The sequence below is a fragment of the Acomys russatus genome, chromosome X (genome assembly GCF_903995435.1).
Source record: "Acomys russatus chromosome X, mAcoRus1.1, whole genome shotgun sequence".
NCBI classification, from domain to species: Eukaryota; Metazoa; Chordata; class Mammalia; order Rodentia; family Muridae; genus Acomys; species Acomys russatus.
The window spans coordinates 6,004,057-6,027,833 of record NC_067169.1 but is presented as its reverse complement, the minus strand read 5'-3'; the positions used below and the strand labels follow the sequence as shown (position 1 = coordinate 6,027,833).

Below are 23,777 nucleotides of genomic sequence, written 5' to 3'. Positions count from 1 at the left end.
CAGGAAAGTGGGTCAGAGGAGAGGACATTCTATTGAGACTTTAGGTGAGAGAAGCCTGGGAGAATGAGGAAATAGAAGGATCCAGAGGGCCCTGGAACTGTATGGCAGGCAGATTTGGGTCCTGGGGTTCTCCTCAAAGTATGGCACCAGCCAAGGAAAATATAGGCAGTAAACTTCGAACCCCTACCCAGACTAGCCGATGGACAGGACATTCTCCACCGTTGAGTGCAGAAGGGGATCTGACTTCCACAAAAACCCTGGTGCCCCATCTCTGACCATATACCCTAGATGGGGAAGCATGGTGGCACTCAGAGAAAGGATAGCAAGTTACCAAGAAGAGACTTGATACCCTAAGAACATATATGGGGGGCAAGGTCCCCCTCAGTCACAGGCATAGGGGATGGGAGTATGGGGGAAGCGGGAGGGAGAGAGGAATGGGAGGATACAAGGGAGGGGCTAACAATTTAGATGTAATATGAATAAATTAATTTTAAAAGATGACTGGGCCTCTAAAAAGGCCTCCAACTTTTCCAATAAAAAAAAATGGGGGGATCCAAGATGGCGGCGAGCAGTGTGGACCATGTTTGGAGGCTCCAGTGAACAATTCAGGGATTTGCACAGATTTCTGAGCCAGGAACACAGAAAGCCGAACATCACGGCAGCGGGAGTGCTCCATGGTTCAGAGGGACCAGGGTGCAGAGGACCTGCGTGCCCCTGCACACAGGAGGAGCGTTGATTTTCTCTGATCGGAGTGGCAGCGGCAGAGGCAGCAGCACCAACGGCACCAGCAGCGGTGGCTGAGGTTTGCAGCTCATAGCCTTCTGGTGGAGGCGATTGGTGTGGTGGCTGGTAGGAGTTGCTGCAGGAGAGGGGACTCAGGGCAGGATTTGGGTCACGTGGAGCCTTCGGACCCAGATTAGACTCGGCGGAAAGTTCGGCCCCAGAGTCCCGGGTACTGGCCCAGCCCAGCAAGCAATTCTGCCCGAGGCACTAACTCAGCGTGGCCACACCTCCCCTGCTGTGGCGCAGGCTTAGTTGAGCGCGCAGCTCCATACTAGGCAGCACCTCAGCTCAGCGGCAGCTCCCCTGCGGTGACACAGTCTGGACAGAGCACTTGGTTCCAACACAGGCACTAACTCAGAGCAGCTGCAGTTCTCCTGCTGTGGCACAGGCTTGGCTGATCACTCAGTTCCACCCTAGGTGCCACCTCAGCTCAGCGGCAACTCCCCTGCAGTGACACAGTCTGGGTGGAGCATTTGGTTCCACCATTGGTGCTAACTCAGAGAAGCTGCAGTTCTCCTGCTGTGGCACAGCCTTGGTGGCGTGCTCAGGTCCATCCTAGGCACCACCTCAGCTCAGCGGCAGCTCCCCTGCGGTAACACAGTCTGGGCGGAGCACGTGGTTCCAACACTGGCGCTAACTCAGAGCAGCCGCAGCTCTCCTGCTGTGGCACAGGCTGGACAGAGCGCTCGGTTCCACCAGCTCTAAGACTCTGGTTGGACACAGTGTGCAGTTTGAATCCAGAATTCCTGGCTGAGATTGGTGGTCAGTTCAGGTCCTGAGTCAATAACTGACCACAGCAAGCACTTTGGGCCAAAAGGCCCTAGCGGAGCTTGGTGCGTAGTCCCAGCCCAAAAAATTCTGGCTAGACCCTGTGTGCATTTTGGGCCCAGAATCCCTAACTGAGCTTGGCAGACGGTTCAGGCCCTGAGAATCTAGCTGAGTTCAGCTCGTGGTTCGGGCCCAGTGTTCCTGGCTGGACTTGGCAGGGAACACAGAAGGCTGAGGATACCTTGGCCTGACCCAACACTCATTCAGAGACCCAGAACAATTGCAGGATCCACAGCACAGGGAGGCTGAAGATCACTGGCTGTGAGAGACCAGAACAACAGGGCTAACCTCCTAACATCCACACCAGTGAAGCTTTGAGCTCCCAGCCTAGGGAAATCGTGAGAAAACAAGTGAATCTATCGTCAGACACCCTCCATCCAACTCTGGAAGCTACCCAATAAAAACAAAGACGGCAAGATGTCTAAAGGACAACGAAAAAGCATACGCAAAAAACCCCAAAACAACATGGTGTCTCCAGTTTCCAGCTATCCCAAAGAAAACAATCCAGAGAACTCAAATACAATGGAAATACAAGAAAATGACCTCAAATCCTTAGTAATGAGGATGATAATGGAGGAAACAAATAAAATTCGTAATCAAATGCAGGAAGACGCAGACAAACAGGTGAGAGACATAAAAGAAGCACATAGAGTGGAACTGGAAAAATTGCAGGAAAATGCAAACAACCAGATGAAAGAAATAAATAAAATGGTTCAAGCTCTGAAGACCTATAAAGAGGCAATGGAAGAAACTAAGGAATATACAAAAAATCAGATGAAAGAAATCAAAAATCAGTTCAAGATCTGAAAATGAAAATGGATTCAATGATAAACACACAGACAGAAGAAAAACGAGAACGTGAGACCTCAGAGAAGAAGGCGAGCAACACAGAGGTGAGCTTTTCTAACAGAATCCAAGAGATGGAAGAACGAATCTCAGGGCTAGAAGATACAATCACAGATATTGAATCAACCATTAAAGAAAATGCCAAATCTGGAAAACTCCTGACACAAAACATCCAAGAAATTAAGGACACCATGAAAAGAAGAAATCTGAGGATAATAGGCATTGAAGAAAGAGAAGACATCAGATTCCAGGGCCCAGAAAATATTCTCAACAAAATCATAGAAGAAAATTTTCCCAATCTAAAGAAAGAAATGCCTATAAACATACAAGAGGCCTACGGAACACCAAATAGAATTGACCAGAAAAGAAAAACTGCCCGCCACATAATAATCAAAACACAAAACATGCAGAACAAAGAAAAAATATTAAAAGCTGCAAGGGAAAAGGGCCAAAGAACATTTAATGATCAGAATTACACCCGACTTCTCAGCAGAGACCATAAAAGCCAGAAGGGCCTGGAAAGAGATCCTGCAAACCCTAAGAGACCACAGATGCCAGGCCAGACTACTTTACCCAGCAAAATTATCAATAACCATTGATGGAGAAATCAAAATATTCCATGACAAAAACAAACTCAAACAGTACCTATCCACAAATCCAGCTTTACAGAAGGTACTAGAAGGAAAACTCCATCTCAAAGGGTCAAGCTACAACCAAAACTACCCAGGAAATAGATAACTATCCCATGGCAAAAACACAACTACACAAACGCTCGACTGGAAACAACATCAAAATTAAGACTCTTAACAGTCACTGGTCACTAATATCTCTCAACATCAATGGCCTCAATTCTCCAATAAAAAGACACAGACTAACTGAGTGGGTACATAAAGAAGATCCAACATTCTTCTGAATTCAAGAAACACATCTCACCCATAATAAAAGGCATTACCTCAGGGTAAAAGGTTGGAAAAAAATATCCCAAGCAAATGGTCACAAGAAGCAAGCAGGCATAGCCATTTTAGTATCGAACAAAATAGACTTTCAACCAAAATTAATCAAAAGGGATGAGGAAGGACACTTCATACTCATCAAAGGTAAAGTCAACCAAGATGACATCACAATTCTGAACATCTATGCTCCCAATACAAGGGCACCCACATTTGTAAAAGATCTCCTAAAAAAGCTTAAACCACACATCGATCCCCACACAATAATAGTAGGAGACTTCAACACCCCGCTCTCACTGAAGGATAAGTCAGTGAAACAGAAACTAAGCCGAGAAATAACATCATTAACCAATGCCATGGGTCAAATGGATCTAACAGATATCTATAGAACCTTTCACCCAAACAAGAAAGAATACACCTTCTTCTCTGCCCCCCATGGAACCTTCTCCAAAATTGATCACATCGTAGGTCACAAAGCAAGCCTCAATAGATACAAGAGGATTGAAATAATACCTTGTATCCATCCTATCAGATCACCATGCTCTTAGGCTGCAATTCAACAACAACAGAAATAACAAAAAGCCTACACGTACGTGGAAACTAAACAACTCTCTCCTAAATGACACCTGGGTCAGGGAAGTAATAAAGAAAGAAATCAAAAAGTTTCTGAAATTCAATGAAAATGAAGAAACAACATACCCAAATTTGTGGGACACATTGAAAGCAGTGCTAAGAGGAAAATTCATAGCACTAAGTGCCTTTAAAAAGAAATTGGAAACATCGCACATAAGCATCATAACAACACAACTGGAAGCCCTAGAAAAAAAGAAGCAGAAACACCCAAGAGGAGTAGACACCTGGAAATAATCAAACTCAAGGCTGAAATTAACAAATTAGAAACTAAGAAAACAGTCCAAAGAATCAACAAAACCAAAAGCTGGTTCTTTGAGAAAATCAACAAGATAGACAGACCATTAGCCAAACTAACTAAAAGGCAGAGAGACAGTATTGATATCAACAAAATCAAAATGAAAAGGGAGACATAACAACAGACACTGAAGAAATTCAAAGAATCATAAGATCCTACTTTGAAAGCATATATGCCACAAAATTTGAAAATCTAAGGGAAATGGACGATTTTCTTGATCAATTTCACTTGCCAAAGTTGAATGAAGAACAGATAAACAAGCTAAATAGTCCCATCTCCCCTACAGAAATAGAAGCAATCATCGATGGTCTCCCAACCAAAAAAAGCCCAGGGCCAGATGGTTTCAGTGCAGAATTCTACCAGACATTCAAGGGCGAGCTAATACCGATACTCTTCAAGCTACTCCAAAAGATAGAAAGGGATGGAAAATTACCAAATTCATTCTATGAGGCCATAGTCTCATTGATACCTAAACCTCACAAAGACTCAACAAAGAAAGAGAATTTCAGACCAATTTCTCTTATGAACATAGATGCAAAAATACTAAATAAAATACTTGCAAAACGAATACAGGAACACATCAAAGATATCATTCATCATGACCAGGTAGGCTTCATTCCAGGCATGCAGGGATGGTTTAACATACGGAAATCCATCAATGTAATCCACCATATAAACAAACTGAAAATAAAAAACCACATGATCATCTCCTTGGATGCAGAGAAAGCATTTGATAAAATCCAACACCCATTCATGTTTAAAGTTTTAGAGAGATCGGGGATACAAGGCACTTTCCTCAACATAATAAAGGCTATATACAGCAAGCCAATAGCCAAAATCAAAGTAAATGGTGAGATACTCAAGGAAATTCCTCTAAAATCGGGAACAAGGCAAGGCTGCCCACTCTCTCCATATCTCTACAATATAGTACTCGAAGGTCTAGCCAGAGCAATAAGACAACAAAAGGAGATCAAGGGTATCCAAATGGGAAAGGAGGAAGTCAAATTATCCCTATTTGCAGATGATATGATAGTGTACATAAGTGACCCTCAAAATTCCACCAGAGAACTCCTAAATCTGATAAACACCTTCAGCGAATTGGCTGGATACAAAATTAACTCAAAAAAGTCTGTAGCCTTCCTATACACAAATGACAAGCTTGCAGAGGAAGAAATTAGGAAAACCACACCCTTCACATTAGCCACAAGCAATATAAAATATCTAGGAGTTACCCTAACTAAGCAAGTGAAAGACTTGTATGAAAAAAATTTCAAAACTCTGAAGAAAGAGATTGAAGATGACCTGAGAAGATGGCATGACCTTCCTTGCTCATGGATCGGGAGAATTAACGTAGTAAAAATGGCCATCCTACCAAAAGCAATCTACAGATTCAATGCAATCCCTATCAAAATACCTACAAAATTTTGTAAAGACATTGAAAGTTCAATTCTGAACTTCATATGGAAAAACAAAAAACCCAGAATAGCTAAAACAATCTTGTACAATAAAAGGTGCTATGGAGGAATCTCCATACCTGATCTCAAACTGTACTATAAAGCAATAGTAATTAAAACAGCATGGTACTGGCACAGCAACAGGCTGGTTGATCAGTGGAATCGAATAGAAGACCCAGAGATGAATCCACACACATATGGTCACTTGATTTTTGACAAAGAAGCCAAATCCATTCAATGGAAAAAGGATAGCATCTTCAACAAATGGTGCTGGTCTAACTGGAGGTCTATGTGTGAAAAAATGAAACTGGACCCATATTTGTCACCTTGCACAAAACTCAAATCCAAGTGGATTAAAGACCTCAACATAAAACCAGAGACACTAAGCCACTTAGAGGAAAAAGTGGGAAAGAGCCTGGAACATATTGGCACAAGAGACAACTTCCTGAACAGAACACCAACGGCCCAGGTCTTAATGTTAACCATTAATAAATGGGACCTCATGAGGCTGAGAAGCTTCTGTAAGGCAGGAGACACTGTCAAGAGAACAAAGCGACAGCCTACAGACTGGGAAAAAATCTTCACCAACCCTACATCTGACAAAGGTCCAATATCCAAAATATATAAAGAACTCAAGAAATTAAACACCACCAAACCGAATAACCCAATAGAGAAATGGGGCTTGGAACTAAACAGAGAATTTTCAACAGAGGAGTATCAAATGGCTGAGAAACACTTAAAGAAATGCTCAACCTCCTTAGTCATCAGGGAAATGCAAATCAAAACAACTCCGAGATTCCATCTTACACTCATCAGAATGGCTAAGATCAAAAACTCAAGCGACACCACATGCTGGCGAGGATGTGGGGAGAGAGGAACACTCCTTCATTGCTGGTGGGAATGCAAACTAGTACAGCCACTTTGGAAATCTATCTGGTGTTATCTCAGAAAAAATGGGAATAGGGCTTCCTCAAGACCCAGCTATTCCACTCCTTGGAATATACCCAGAAGATGCTCCAGCACACAACAAGAAAATTTGCTCAACCATGTTCATAGCAGCCTTATTCATAATAGCCAGAACATGGAAACAGCCTAAGTGTCCCTCAGTAGAAGAGTAGATAAAGAAACTGTGGTACATATACACTATGGAATACTACTCAGCTATTAAAAACAAGGAATTCCCGAAATTTGTGGATAAATGGATTGAGCTAGAAATGATCATAATGAGTGAGTTAACCCAGAAGCAGAAAGAATCAAATGGCATATACTCACTTATATCTGCATACTAGCCCAAGGGGCATGTCCCACGAAAGCCTTCACTTACCAGGAAACTGGGACAGAGGGGAAGGCATCCTATTGGGACTCTAAATGAGAGACGCATGGGAGAATAGCAAAATAAAATGATACAGAGGGTCCTAGAAATCTACAAGTAGAACAATATGATAGGCAGAGTTGGGCCCAGGGGTCCCACTCAAACTAAGGCACCAGCCAAGGACAATACAGGAGGTAAACTTTAAACCCCTTCCCAGATCTAGCCAATGGTCAGAATATTCTCCACAGTTGAGTGGAGAGTGTGATATGACCTTCTCACGTACTATGGTGCCTCACATTTGACCATGTCCCCTGGAGTGGGAGACCTGTTGGCACTCAGGAAGGACAGCAGGTAGCCAAGAAGAGACTTGATACCCTATGAGAATATATAGGGGCAGGTAATCCCCCTCAGAAACAGTCATAGGGGAGGGGAATAATGGGAACATGGAGGGGGAGGAATGGGAGGATACAAGGGATGGGATAAACATTGAGATGTAACAAGAATAAATTAATAAAAATAAGGAAAAAAAAAGAAATGGATGGAACATTACCAAATTCATTCTATGAAGCCATAGTCACATTGATACCTAAACCTTACAAAGACCCACAAAGAAAGATTATTTCAGACACATTTCTCTTTTGAACATTGATGCAAATATACTCAATAAAATACTCACAAAATGAATACAAGAACACGTCAAAGATATCATTCACTATGACCAGGAAATTGCTTTGAATCTGTAGATTGATTTTTGTAAGATGGTCGTTTTTACTGATAACATTACCAATCCACGAGCATGGGAGATCTTTCCGTCTTCTGATACCTTCTTCAATTTCTTTCTTCAGAGACTTGTAGTTCTTGCCGTACATGTCCTTAACTTATTTGGTTATAGTTATGACCACATACTGTATATTATTTTAACTTGTGGAACATGTAGTTTCCCTAATTTCTTTCTCAGCCCACAGGTTACAAAAGGGCTACTGATCTTTTTATATATATACATTCTTAGTGTTGGCTATTTGTATTTGACAGAACTGAAGAAGACATCTTTCTTGCCTTGGTGAGTCTAAATTTCTGAATGTAAATCAATCTCAATCACATATTCTCATTATCAATTTAAAACACCTATCTAGACTTAAAAACATCTTAACCCGTAAACAACTAAGTTTTGTTGTAAAACTAAGCTACCTGGTCTTCTATTCCATCCTTAAAAAGGAAGTTACTGATCTTTTAAAATTAATCATGTAGGGTATCAAGTCTCTTCTTGGTAGCCTACTATCCTTCCTCTGAATGCCACCAGGTCTCTCCATTCAGGAGACTTAGTCAAATATGAGGCACCAGGATAGTTGTGAAAGTCAGACCCCACTCTCCACTCAACTGTGGAGAATGTCCTGTCCATTGGCTAGATCTGGGTAAGGGTTGAAATTTACGGCATGTGTTGTCCTTGGCTGGTGTCATAGTTTGAGCAGGACCCCTGGGCCCAAATCTACCTATCATAATGTTCTTCTTGTAGGTTTCTAGGATCCATAGAGGAGGGGAGTAAGGGGAAAATGGGAGAGAGGGAGGAATGGGAGGATACAAGGGAAGGGATAACCATTGAGATGTAATATGAATAAATTAATAAAATTTTTTTAAAAAGAAAAAAAATTTAATCTTGTATACAGTCACTTGCTGAAGGTGTTTATCCACTTCAGTTCACTGATGGAATTTTGGGTATCACTTATGTATACTATCATATCTGCAAAACGCTCTATTTAACTTCATCTTTTCACATTTGTATCCCCTTGATCTCCTCTAATTGTCTTATTTGTTTAGCTAGAACTTCAAGTAATATATTGCAGAGACATGGTGAGAGTGGACAGCCTTGTCTTCTCCCTGATTTTATTGGAATTGCATTGAGTTTCTCTTCCCTTAATGTGATACTACCTAACAACTTGTTGTAAATAGGCTTTTTTATATTTAGACATGAGCATTGTATCCCTGATCTGTCCATGACTTTTATCACTAAGTGGTATTGCACTTCCTGAAAGGCTTTTTCTGCATCTAGTGTGATGATCATATATTATTCTCTTTCATATGCTGAAACATCCATGTATCCCTTGCATAATTTACTTTCTTTGTCAAGTATTTGTGTGGCTTCATAGAATTAGTTTGGGAACGTTCCTTCTGTTTTCATATTGTAGAATTCTTTGGTATTAGCTCTTCTTTAAAGTCTGGTAGAATTCTGTGCTAAAACCATCTGGCTCTATACTTTTTAAATTTTTGGTTGGGAGACATTTAATAACTGCTTCTATTTCCTTAGGGATTATAGGACAGTTTAACCTGTTTACCTGATCTTGATTTAACTTTGCTAAGTTAAATCTATCCAGAATACTATCCATTTCATTTTGATTTTCCAATTTTGTGGAACAAAGGCTCTTGAAGTAAGCCTTAGTGACTTCTTTTGTCCCCCTTTCATTTATGATTTTGTTAATATGACTGCTCTCCCTCTGCCTTTTGGTGAGTTTGGCTAATGGTTTGTCTATCTTGATGATTTTCTCAAAGAACCAGCTCTAGGTTTCATTGATTATTTACATTGTTCTTTTTGTTGAGGATTTCCTGTCATCTACTTCTCTTTGGTGTTTTTGCTTTTTTTTTTCTAGCACTTTCAATTGTGCTCTTAAGTTACTAGTATGGGATTTTTCTAATTTCATTATTAAGGTGCTTAGTGATATAAACTTTACTCTTTGAACTCTTTTCAGTTTGTCCCATATGTTTGGGTATATTTTGCTTTAATTTTCATTGAATTCTAGAAAGTCATTAATTTCTTTATTATTTTGTCCCTGACCCAGTTGTTATTGAGTAGGGAGCTGTTCAGTTTCAATGAATTTGTATGCTTTCTGTTGTTTCTGATGTTGCTGAGTTCTAGCTTCAATCCATGGTGGTCTGATAAGATATAAGGGGTTATTTCAATCTTCAGTTATATGTTGAGGTTTGCATTCTGACCAAGTATATGATTGATATTGGAGAAGATGCCATGGTGTGCTGAGAAGAGGATATATTATTTTTTTGTTTGGGTGAAATGTTCTGTGGATATCTGTTAAGTCAGTTTGATTCATGACATCTATTACTTTCATTATTTCTCCATTTCAATTCTGTTCCAGTGATTTGTCCATTGGTGAGAGTGGGATATTGAATTCCCCCACAATTTGTGTCTGTGGTTCAATGAGTGATTTAAGCTTCAGTAATGTTTCTTATATGAATGTGGGTGCTTCTGCATTTGGGACATAGATGTTCAGAATGAAAATGTCATCTTGGTGTATTTTTCCTTTCATGAGTATGAAGTGTCCTTCCCAATCTCTTTTGTTTAGTTTTGGTTGAAAGTCTATTTTGTAGATATTAGAATGGATTTTCCAGCTTGCTTCTTAAGTCCATTTGCTTGGAGTAGCTTTTTCTAACCCTTTCATCTGAAGTACTGTATATCTTTATTGCTGAAATATGTTTCTTGTATGCAGCAGAATGATGGGTCTTGTTTTCACATTCATGCTGTTTGCCTGGGTCTTTTGATTGGGGAGTTGAGTCTTTGATGTTGAGAGATATTAATGACCACTGGTTTAGTTTCTGTTATTTTGATGATGGTGGTGGGAGTGTGAGTGTTTGTGTGCATGCGTGTGTGTGTGTGTGTGTGTGTGTGTGTGTGTGTGTTTTCTTTCCTTTAGATTTGTGGATGTAGGCCTATTTTTTCTGTGTATTTCTCCTTAGGTTGGAGTATTTGAGTATCTTATGTAGGGCTGGATTTGTAGATAGGTGGTGTTTAAAATTTTGTCATGTAATATCTTGTTTCCCCCATCTACGGAGATTGAAAGTTTTGCTGGGTATAGTAGTCTGGGTTGACTTCTGTTTTCTGTTAATGTCTGCATGACATCCTTCAAGGCCCTTTTGGCTTTTATAGACTTTGTTTAGGATTCAAGTGTAATTCTGATAGGATTGCCTTTCTATGTGACTTGGCCATTTTCTCTTGCTGCTTTTAACATTTTTTCTTTGTTCTGGATGCTTAGCATTTTGTTTCTTTATGTGATGTCAGTATTTTACTTTCTGGTCCAATCTATTTGGAGTTCTGTAAGCTTCTTATATGTTTATAGGTATCCCTTCCATTTGGTTGGGTATGTTTCCTTCTATGATGTTTTGAAAATATTTTCTAAGCCTTGGACCTGGGGATCTTGTCCTTCTATTCCTATTATTCTTAGGTTTGGTCTTTTCATAGTGTCCCATATTTCTTGGATGTTTTGGTCAGTAGCTTTTTAATTTTTACTTTTTCTTTGACTGATGTATAGATTACATCAACCATATCTTCCACACTTGAGATTCTGCCTTCATATCCTGTATTCTGTGGTTGTTGGTGCTGCTGGTGATGTGTGTATTCTCTTCCCTAGTTTTTCTATCTCCAATTGCCTTAGATTTTGTTTTCTTTATTGCTTCTAAAACCATTTTTATATTTTGAGCAGTTTTGTTCATTTCTTTCTCTGATTTAATTGTGTCAATGTTTTTATGTGATTTGTTAGTGGGCATATCTGTGAGGAGGTGCCTTGAGTAGTAATCAATGCATGATAACTTATCCAACTGTGGGTGACACCATCCTTAGGCAGGTTGTTGTGGACTATATTAGACAAGATTAGAATGAAATTGTTACTAAGTCAGAAAGGACAAAGCAAGCACTGTTCTTCATGTTTCTTACCTGGGGTTCCAGCCCTGAACTCTCTCAGATATGAACTTTGACCTAAAGATGTAAACCAAATAAACTCTTTTATCTCTGAGTTGCTTTGGGTGAGAGTGTTTTATCATAGCAAAACAAAGGAAACTGGTAGGAAGAAAGTGTTGTTGATTTGATGGACCTAACAATATGAGGGCTCCTGAATTTTGTCTATTTTCTTGGAGATTTATAGAGACTGTGGGATAATTAGGCTGAAAATTGGTTGAATGCTCATGGTTCAAAGATTTCTTAGAACTTCTAAGGCAAAAAGCTAGGTCAAGAATGGCCTGCATATTAGTCACATATCCAACACATTTTCTGGCACTGACACCATATAGAGTCTACCCCAGAGCTCCTCTTGAATCACCAAGACAAATTTCCCTGACTACCTTCTTATCAGTGACCACGTCCAACATTACATCTGGCTCTGACATTAGAGATGAAAGCCAATACCCTTGGTTACATCCTGGGAAGTGATGTTAAGTTTCTATTGCTAATAACAATGCATATTGGAGTCCCAGAACATAGAGCAATACAGCTGGGATTCATCGGGAAGTGTCATCCTTATTAGAGAGTTTTAATAGTACTAGAAGATGATATGAATGCTACTGCAGTGAAAAAGGTAATCATCATTTTTATCCAGTTATGGATACTGTAGACTACAGCAACAACTGGCCTAACAAAATACAACCATTGGTTCAATGGTTGCATGAATGTTATAGAGGTAATAAAATATTTCTAGTGTGATCTAAGGCCTATTCCATGAAATGAAGCCCATTCCTGGCACTGTGAATGGGGCCATGATACTCTACCTCAATATGTCCTAGGCTCTAGAGCACAACCTAATACTATTAGTCTACTGCATTGGAAAATTATTAAAATAATTCCTAATCACTATTTATTATACCAATAGAGCCATGTATTTCTCAACCCTCATCAGATAAGCTTCTACAGTAGCTAGAAAACAAAAAAGAGTGTTTCAAATGGTTAATGCGCAGAAAATAAGAGACCATGGCATATTCATAATAAAATAGGTGCAAGACACATACATGTGTACATCCATGTTTGCATATGTCAAGGTCCAGCGGTCATCACAGAAAAGGAGATGGAAAATCATTAATAGCCAGAGGTTGTGGATAAAGTCAATAAAACAATGTTTTTCAGATACGACAGAACACCTGCACATTTAAACTAACAGTGACTATGACAGGATACAAGGGGCTTGAATAAACTGAAGCCAATACACAATCTCAGCATGGAGGGGAAGAAGTGGTCAGGAAGTCCTGTAGACAAATTTTATCCTAGCAACATGGATGCTCTGACAAAATATCAGATCTGGTGAAACACCTGTAATCTTTCTGGCTGGAATACAGTCATGCCCTTAGTACACACATTTAATCCCACACAATGAAGTCCAATCGAGAGGCAGACAAAGTGATGAATTTTCACGACTCTTCCATTTCCTCCAGTAGTGTCTGTGTGACAAATACCACACAGTCTGAAGCTATGTCCCCCTACAAAAGACAGCCTCCAGGACTGGGGCTGAGGTTTCTGCAAGAAGATCTGATTGCAATTCTTCTTTTCCCTCACTGTGTTGAAATCTATTATTTCTTCTTAACATAACTCCCAAGTCAGGACCTTTCAAGTGTGAGTACGTTACTATAAGAAGACCCTAGCTTGGGACTACAGCTAGGGATTACACAGTTTCAGAGTATTTCTACTTCACTTCCACTTATTAAAACAAAAAATGACTAGAAATTGATCATTAGTTAATAAGTTATATTATGGCTTACAAAGAAATAAGGTGTTTCAAAAGAAAACCCCAGATAAGGGCTCTCAGATATTAGAAAAGGGAACCCAAGAAAAGACTGTCTTGGTACACAGGTGCTGGTCATAAGTCTCATTAGGGAGAGAACATTGACCCTTGACAAAGGATGCACATGCATATTGATATCAATCCGGTAACATAGAATGATGATCTCTTTGCTGTGTGTTCTTTACCCTGTATTGTTGCATTTAAGATTGTAATTCTAAATTAGACAATACAATAGCTTTGCATTCTGTACCTTTGTTGTGTATGGTTAATTGTGCACTGACTTCCTTCAATATACTCTGTGGGAAAATGTAACCACAAACCCCTGCTTTTGAAATGTATGTATAAAAATTTAGACTGCTTGGCTGCAAAATACAGTCAGATGCAAACTGAATCCTGAGTTTTGTCCCTGTTTGTCAACTGCCTTATCTCTGCCCACTGACGTTGAAGAACTACTGATCCCAAGGACCTATCCCCAACTGAGATGGTCTGTGACAATAAATCAGAGAAATAGTTGACAGAATGAGTCAGAGATAGGATATGCCTAATTCTCATAAGAAAAGACAGGAAAGAAAGGCTACTTAAGAGCAGTTCAGGGAGCAATAGGAGATTTGAGTTCAGTGAAATTCAGTTGAGTGCAGCTGAGTTCATGCAACCAGTGCAATTCAGTTAATGGAGTTCAGGGCCTGTTTTTCCAAGCAGAGCAATTCAGTGAAAAGCCTAGAGAATCCAATTAGAATAACTCAGCTTGGAGCAGAGTTTTTATCCAAAACATCTGAGTTGAACCAGCCAGCCAGAGTTCAAAAAGAGCTAGAAAGAGTGCCTTTATTTATCAGTAAGTCTCAGAAGGTGAAAACAGTCTAAACATAGGTTAGTAGACAGAGACTCAAAGCAGAAGCCAACAAGGTCCAGGATCACAGAAGATTAGATTGTGTGGAGGTGAAAATCTTCCAGATCTACTCATAGGAATATTTAGATAGAAGTGCTCTGTGCCCATCCCAAGCCGTTCCATTAGTAAAGCATGGATATGGCTCTCATTGCATCCCTTCATCTGAGGAAATAAGTGACCTTTACAAAAATCCTTCTTATTCTTAAGAAAACACTGGAAGGTTTTAGCTGTTCGGAGAAACATAGTCATTTTTCATTAATAATATGACCCCTAATATGTCGACCACACTCAAGAGAGTAGTTGGGAAATATTAAATAAATACTGAATAAAGTACTGATGAACAGAATACATACATACATACATACATACATACATTCATACATACATACATACATACATACATATGAAACCCACAGACAATATCATTTTATTTTTATTGAAAAATAAAATAATTCATATTACATCTCATTTGCTATCCCATCCCATGCACCCTCCCATTCCTCGCTCCCTCTTCCCTGCCCTCCCTCCTCCCTCCCTCTCTCCCACTTTCACCCAATTCTCCTTCCCTATGACTGTGACTTAGGGGGACCTCCTCCCCCTGAATATGATGCTAGGGTATCAAGTCTTTTCTTGGTAGTCTGCTCTCCTTCCTCCGAGTGCCATTGGGCCTCACTAACAAGGGGACATGGCCAAATATGGGGCACCAGATCGTGTGGAAGTCAGTCCCCAGTCTCTACTTAACTGTGGAGAATGTTCTGTCCCTTGGCTAGATCTAGGTATAGGTTTGATGATGACTGCACGTAGACAATATCGTTTTAAATTGAGGAAAATTTAAAACACTCACACTAGAGTCAGAACTAAAACAAGGATGTCCCTTATCCCCACTCCTTTTTATTAATTAGTTTATTTATGTATTTATTCATTTTACACCCAAGTATTAACCCCTCTCTCTTCTCCTCTCAGTTCCACCTTCACTCACTCATTCCCTTTCCATTATTCCTCAGAAAAAGTGAGCCCCCCTACAAATCCACTCGGTTCATCAAGTTCCATCAGGATTGAATTTGTCCTCTTCCCCTGTGGCCTGGCAAGACAGTCCCATCCATGGAAAATGATGACAAAGTAGGCAACAGAATCCATGACAGAGACAGCCGCCCTCCACTTACTAGTAGGCCCACATGAAGCCTGATCTGCCTGTTGGTTACATCTATGTAGAGGACTTAGTGACAGTCCATGCAGGGTCCTTGGGTGGTGCTTCAGGCTCCACAAGTCCCTCTTGGCCCTGGTTAGTTGGCTCTATTGGTATTCTTATGGAGCTCTTGTCACCTCTGAGCATTTTTATCCATCTACCCATTTTTCCTCTAGACTTCCTGTGCTTTGCCCAATGTTCAGCTCTGAGTCTCATGGTCTGTTTTGAACTGCTGCTGGGTGGAGCGTCTCAGAGACAACTCTGATAGGCTTCTCTCTGCATGCACAGCAGAATATTGTTAATAGTGTCAGGAATTAGCTGTCTTCCATGGGGTGAGTCTTGGGTTGGCCGACGCATTGGTAGGACATTCCTTCAAACTCTGTTTTATCTGTGTCACTGCACATCTTGTAGGCAGGGTAAGTTTTGCATCAAAGCACTGATCTCAAAGTGCACGCTGGAGCAATAAGGCAAGAAATAAAATTAAAGGAATAAAAATGGAAATAGAAGAAGACCATATTTGGAGATAATATGATGTTATATTAGCGATCCCAAAAAGTTCTACCAGAAAATTTCTATAAATAATAAACAAATTAAGCATTGTGGAAGGACACAGAATGAACTTATACAAATCACAAAAATTGTATAAACAACAACAAATCTTCAGTTGTGGAGATATTGGGCACACATATTCTCAAGAGCATCAGAGGAAATGAAATATCTAGGAATAAACCTTACCAAGGACGTGAAAGAACTCTACACTGAACACTGTAAACCTCTGCTGACAGAGACAGAGAAAGACACTAGAAAACATAAAGATATCTCATGCCCAAAGTTTGGTAGAATTAAAATTGCAAAAATTTCCATTTGATCAATAGCTATGTACATATTCAGCGCAATGAATCAAAATCCAAAACTCATTCCCTGCTGAGAAAAAAAAAGAATATCCTAATATATATATATATATATATATGAAACCACAAAAAATCCTCAAGCAGCCAAACCAATCCTGAACAAACAGAAATGCAAATACATCCATGTTTATCACTCTTCACAAATCTAAACCCCAGTGGATTAAATACATCTACATTAAACCAGACCTATTAAATCTGTTAGAAGAAAAGTGGGGAAAAGCCTTGAACACATTGGCACAGGAGACAACATCCTGAACAGAACACCACCAGCTCAGGCTCTAGGATCAACTATTAATAAATGGGACCTTATTAAACTGGAAAACTTTTATAAGCAAAGGACACTGCCAACAGAACAAAACTTACAGCCTACATACTAGAAAAAGATATTCACCAACCCTACATCCTACAAATGGTTAATATCCAAAATACATAAAGAACTTAAAAAATTAAGCACCACCAAACCAAATAACCCAATCAAAAAATGTGGTATGGTGCTAAACAGAGAATTCTCAAAACAGGAATCGCAACTGGTCAAGAAGTACCTAAAGAAATGTTTGATGTAGTTAGTCATCAGGGAAATGCAGATCAAAATGACTCTGGGATTCTATCTTACACCTGTCATAATGGCTAAGAAAAAAAACTCAGGGGACAGCACATGCTAGCAAGGATGTGGAGCAAGGCCAACACTCCTTCATTACTGGTGAGAGTACAAACTTGTACAATCACTTTGGAAATAAATCTCACACTTTCACAGGAATTGGGGATAATTCTACCTCAACACCAAGCCATACCATTCCTCTGCATATACCCAAAAGGTGCTCCACCATATAAGGACATTTGCTCAACTACATTCAAAGCAGCATTATTTGTAGTAACCAGAATCTGGAAACAACAAAGATGTCCTTCAATCAAAGAATTGACAAAAAAAAAAAACCCCTCTGGTACATTTACACAATGTAAAACTATTTGTCTATCAAAAACAAGGAAATCTTGGAAATTGCAGACAAATGGATAGAACTAGAAATGATCATCCTAAGTGAGGTAGCCCAGACCCAGAAAGAAACACATGGTTTATACTCACTCAGAAGTGAACATTAGCCACATGACACAGGATAACCATGCTAGAATACAGAGACTGATGCACCAACCAAGGATCATGTATGATGTGTGCTTACACCCTCTGTTCAGATGTAGTAGATAGGCAGAACAATCTCCTTGTGGGTCCCACAATATGAGAAGTAGAGACTACTTCTGAAGTGGACTTTGCCCCCTGATGATAATCACTTCCCCCTGGCAGGGCAGCCTCACCAGGCCACAGGGGAAGAGGAAAGAAATAACAGAGCCTACCTCAAAGATGAAAATGAGCATCAAAGATTCTCCTTATGGAGATGGCTTCAAATGTGACAAACCAGCCACTGGGCAAAATGTTCTCATTTTGGACACAGACAGAATTTTGCCTAAAAATGGGCCAGCTTGGATGTGGACAGAGTCAATGGCTAAACTCTGCCAAGACAGGATAATCAAGAAGGCTGAAGATGGTGCCCTAATTTTATAGAGAGTTTTGGGTGACTGTTCCGGCAAGAACTGTCTCTGCCAATTTTTTCTTTTTCATTTTGGAAAGCTACTAACTGACACCCCCTGTTTACTCAGGTAGTTAAGTTTATTCCTTCTCAAGTCTCTGATGAGGTGGTAGACAAGATAGTTTAGTTTTACAATTAAGCTTAGTTCTTTAGAGGTTAAGATATTTTTAAGTCTAGATAAATGTTTATAGGTTGATAGAGATGTGACATGATAGATATTTATTTACATTCAAATTTTTAGACTCACTAAGAAAGAGCATATGTTTTCTACAAGGTTGCCAAATAAAATAGGCAAAACACTTATAGACATTTATAGAATTCCCGATTGCTCTGTGGTTCTTCTTGCTATAGGTACTTTATATTCTATATATGTATAATAATATAAATGTATAATTTAAAAAGGAAAAAATAAAAAACTAATATTTCAAGTCTCATTAAGAAATTATATGGAAGAAATCGAAATATTATTTGTAAAAGCAAAACGATAAGTGAATATAATCTCACCAACATGACCACACTAAAATTAGCTAACCAAGAAAGATACCAGCAAACTGGATGTGAAAAGCCCTTGAGGCTTCAACCCTACCCAAAGAAATACAGGCAATTGAGTAGCTAGGAGTAGGGAAGAGGTCCCTTCATGCAGAAAAGAGCACAGCATTTGGTTGCCCGGTGCCAAATGGTCAGCCCTGAAAACATAAGAACAAATAACATTATATAGACTCTCTTAGGGTTACTATGGCTGTGGGGAAACACTATGCCAAAAGCAAGTTCAAGAAGAAAGGGTTTCCTTGGCTTATACTTCATCACTGAAGTCAGGACAGGAACTCAAACAGGAGAGAAAACTTGAGGAAAGAGCTGATGCAGAGGTCACAGAGGAGTGCTGTTTACTGGCTTACTTCTCATAGCTCACCCAGCCTACTTCCTTATAGAAACCAAAACCACAGACCCAGGGACGATACAACCCATAATGGCCTAAGCCCTCCCCAATAAATCAGCAATTTTTTAAAATGCCTTATTACTGGACCTTATAGAGGCCTTTTTATTACCTGAGGCTCTTTCCTCTCTAATTACTCTAGCTTGAATCAAGTTGACATAAAAATAGCAAGGACACAGTCTCAACAGATTATATTTAGGAATATGTGTGTATAGACAAAGACATATATGTATACAATAACAATAGATGAAAAGGGGCCAGGAATTTGAAGGAGAGTGAGAAAAAAAATATATGGGAAAAAAGGGTATGGGAGGAGGAAAGGGATGGGAGAAATATTGTACTTAAAATACAATTTCAAAAATAAACAAAAATGTAAAAATTCAATAAAAGTAATTTTCCTTATTTTCCTGCTTTGACAAATCAGCTATGATTAACAAGCGATTAACATCACTGGCTAAAACTGTATTTCACTAGCACAGGGAGATGCTGGTGAGATGAGGCAGAAGGATAAGCTGAGGTTAATAAGAGTCTCATTGAGATCACATCATATGTTTTTCATTAGGACAATAGCATAGTGGTCAGCAATCAGACTCTGGGAGTCTAGGAGACAAAGGCTACAACTCAAGCTGACAGCTATCCTTCCTCTTGGAGTGTATACTTCAGGTGTACCTTATCTATCTTTGGAGGGAATAGTGGTTATTCTCAGAGACTCGGTAAGGATGCCTTTTTGTTGACCTGTTTTGCTTTATCTCCTCAAACAATTTCTTTCTTTCTCATGTCATTTGTAGTATGCTGGATAGACTTATGTCAATTTGACATAAGCTAGGTTTCTATTAGGAGAGGGAGCTACAGTTTTAAAAAATCTCCCCAGTAATAGTGACCTGTAGAAAAGCCTGTGGTCCATTTCATAGGTTGATAAATAATGTGAGAGTGTCCAGGTCACTGTGGGTGTTGCCACCCCTGTGTTGATAGTACTGAATGTGATAGGAAATCAAGCAAAGAAAGCCATTGAGAGTAAACAAATAATCAGTATTTCTACATGTCCTTTGTATCGGTTGCTGCCTCCAGGTTTCAGCACCGACTTCCTTGTATGATAGGCTACCTGTAAAAAAAAATAAAATAAAACCTCTTTCCCATGCCCTAAGTGATAACTTTTGGTCATAGAATTTTCATTTTGGTAAGAGAAACCCTTACTGATACATGTTGAATGAGTATGCCACTTGATTGAGGGGTTAGATACTCTACATTAGGTGAAGAATTTTTTTAGGCTTTCTGGGTGTGTTGTTAGCTGTGAACACTTATTGCTCTTTTCGGATGGCATAATGAATGTGTAGGCACCTAAGTAAATGCTTTGAAATAATGCTAATAAAATTATGTTTCCCTTTCTCCAAATCAGTCTGGTTCTTTGGGATAATTTTGGCCTTTGGGCTTAAATGAAGGAAAAATTTCTCTTACTGTTTTCTGGATAATCTGTATATTTGGTCTTATTTTCTTGACTTATAATGTATCTGTTCCCATTATAAAGGCACATCTCCTCTGGAGTTTTAGGGACTTTTCACATAAGTCAAACTGAATCACTCACTATACTGCTGACATTACTATGCTGTGGTGGTTTATACTCACAGTTAATTTCACAAGATGTGGAGCAGTGGTTGTCAAACTTCCCTCCCTAAACACCCACATAGCTCATCAAGTTCCATCAGGATTGAGTATGTCCTCTTTCCCTGTGGCCTGGCAAGGCAGTCTCATGAAGGGAAAGTGATGACAGAGCAGGCAACAGAGTCCATGACAGAGAAAGTCGCCCACCCTTTATTAGTAGACCCACAGGGAGCCTGATCTGCCCATTGGCTACAAGTATGTAGAAGAAATAAGGCCAGTCTATGCATGGTTGGGGCTTTAGACTCCACAGGTCACTCTGGGTCCTGGTTAGTTGGCTCTATTGGTATTGTTATGGAGCTTTGGTCACCTCTGAGCCTTTTTATCCTTCTACCCATTTTTCCTCTAGACTTCCTGTGCTTTGCCCAATGTTCAGCTCTCAGTTTCATCATCTGTTTTGAACTGCTGCTGGGTGGAGCCTGTCAGAGACAACTCTGATAGGCTTCTCTCTACAAGCATAGCAGAGTATTGTTAATAGTGTCAGGAATTAGCTCTCCTCCATGGGGTAAGTCCTTGGTTGGCCCAAGCACTGTTTGGATATTCCCTGAACTCTGTTTTATCTGTATCCCTGCTCAACTTTTAGGCAGAGCAAGTTTTGCATCAATCCAATGATCTCAAAGTGCATGCTGGAGCAATAAGGCAAGAAACAAAAATAAAAAGGATAAAAATAGAGATGGAAGAATACATACTATCCATATATGGAGATAATATGATGTTATATTAGTGGGGTGACCACAGGCTTAAAATTATCTCACTGGTATTTCATAACTGTAATATTCTGCTGTTATCAATCACAATATAAATATCTGATATGCAGGATATTGATAAGGGAATCCTGTATTGTGGTGATCTAGAGTCAAACATAATAAATTTCTGGCCACAGATGAGAGAGATTATCTAGAATCATTAGTCTATGGGCAAAGCCTAAATGACACTATTTTAAATAGGTGAGTTGGCCTGGGAAACCTGGCCTAAAAGTGGGAAGAATTGATCTCTAGGCTTGCATCCTAGACTACATGAAAAGGAGAAAGCAGAAAAAACACAAAAATTGCCGCTTTTTACCTTATCACCATAGATAAAATGTAACCAGCCTTCTAAATATCCTGCCATTATGACTATTTACTGGGTCCCAGACTCATTTCCAAAATTTATTTTGGGCTTTTATTGGGGGATCCCCCAAGCTAATCCATTCCATTCAGTTTAGACATAGTTAGAATTACTTTTCTGTATGATTGTTGGTGCTATTTCTGTAGGGAGAAGGTTTATTTTCTTCTACACCTCCCTAAGAAATGTCTCCCAACAGAGAAATGCATGAAAATTGTAACAAACTAAAACAGAGAATACCTGTAACACTAATAAGCTACAGGAGAGTCGGAAAATGTTTTGAATATAACATAATTGAAGCACAGGAGGAATAAAATAAGGGATGAAGTGTCTCAATTTTTTAAACTTTAGGAAAATAGACATCACATAAACAATCAATGAAGTAGCAAGAAAATATTGGGAAACTCTTCACAGGTACTTTGACAAAAGGATTGTAGAGACTCCTTACAGTAATCTGAAACATAGTTTAAGAAATTTCATCTGATGGATATTTGCAATTATTATGATATGGGAGAAAGTGCTTTAATTTTTATGAGCTTAGATAATGATTTAAGATTTCATATATTCTAACACTCCATTCTATATATACTATATTTCTTGATCATTTACCTTGTTGCACCAGTAATAAAAGTCCAGACCTCATAAGACTAAGCAGAAAATATTTTATTTAATGAAAATCCATAAGCCAATCAATGAACTACTGAAACAACCAAGAGAGGAAATATAAGAGGAGGCCCACTTGCCCTGCTTGGGCATGGTCTTGAATCTGGAAGTTTTAGGTGTATATCTGAAGAATACTTGTGATTAGTCCTTGTACTTTTGGATTTTCAAGTCTATGGAAGATGGAAACTTAAGTTAAAATGATAGAACGCACTTCGTACCTTGAGGGAAGAGTGAAAGAAAGGGCAATGGTGCCACCTATTAGAAATAATATAGAAGAAAGAGTTGCCATTGCCAGTGCAATGCCAACTTTCTGTGTATCTGGGAATGAGGGTGTGTGGAAATATGGAGGGAAAGCAATCCCATCCTTCCGAATGATGGATAAGTAATTGTACAAGATGGTAAGGAAGACAAAGCTGCTGGCAATGATGTTCAGAATCCCTGGAAGACAGAATGGATTGTAGGTGGCTTTCTTCCAGAGTCTCCCTGAGTACAATTTCCAAAGTGCAATGGTGTCAAAAACTGCTGCAAGCATGCCAAGACGGCTGGAGATGAGTAGCAGGTGTTGGAGCATTCGAATATCCAAAGGAATGAGGTTGTCCTGGTAGCTGTATTGATAACACACTCTGACAATGCTGGAATTCCTTTCCTGGTGGTGAACGCAGGTTCTCCACATCCCCACTAATGCCATGCTGGTCTTGGAATCCAATGGGTCTTGAAAGTACCACACTCGCCACTCGGGGAGGCCCATAGAAACAGTACAAAGGAACCATGCTAGAGTAGCCACAGCAAAACCTCCTAGCTGCCGATTGGCATGGTTTCTGACAATTGACATGGTGACAGTGAACACTTGGTTACTGCAAAAAATACAGACATCATTAGGTTGGGATATTCAGTCCTGGGAGACTGTCCCCTGTGGGATCAATACCAGGGGAGAAGGGTTATGTTGAGAAAGTGAGCCTTTGACCAGGAAATCTCCTTCATAGAATCTGTTCTGATCAAAGTCAGAGAAGGACCAGCTCTGCGGCAACATTTTCTAGCAGGTTGATAATGCATACCACAACACTTAAGATTTTTTTAAAATTTTTTACAGGATTGCAGTAAAGTTTGGTCCCAAGTATCTAGCCACCCAGATGGTTTTCATAGCATGAAACTTCATACTGAAAACAGGAGGCCACTTCAAGCACAAAACATAATTGATTCACACCATAGAG

General features: G+C 39.6%; 1 protein-coding gene across 1 annotated transcript; it reads right to left on the bottom strand.

The window, feature by feature from the left end:
• Window positions 1-22,753: 22,753 nt before the first annotated feature.
• LOC127184666 (claudin-34-like) lies at window positions 22,754-23,398 on the bottom strand. The gene has a single exon (XM_051141007.1). The coding sequence runs from the start codon at window positions 23,396-23,398 to the stop codon at window positions 22,754-22,756; it is 645 nt and encodes a 214-aa protein (XP_050996964.1).
• Window positions 23,399-23,777: the final 379 nt, after the last annotated feature.

Coding starts and splice junctions, on each gene's coding strand:
- LOC127184666 (XM_051141007.1), bottom strand. CDS start 23,398: ATGTCAATTGTCAGAAACCATGCCAATCGGCAGCTAGGAGGTTTTGCT.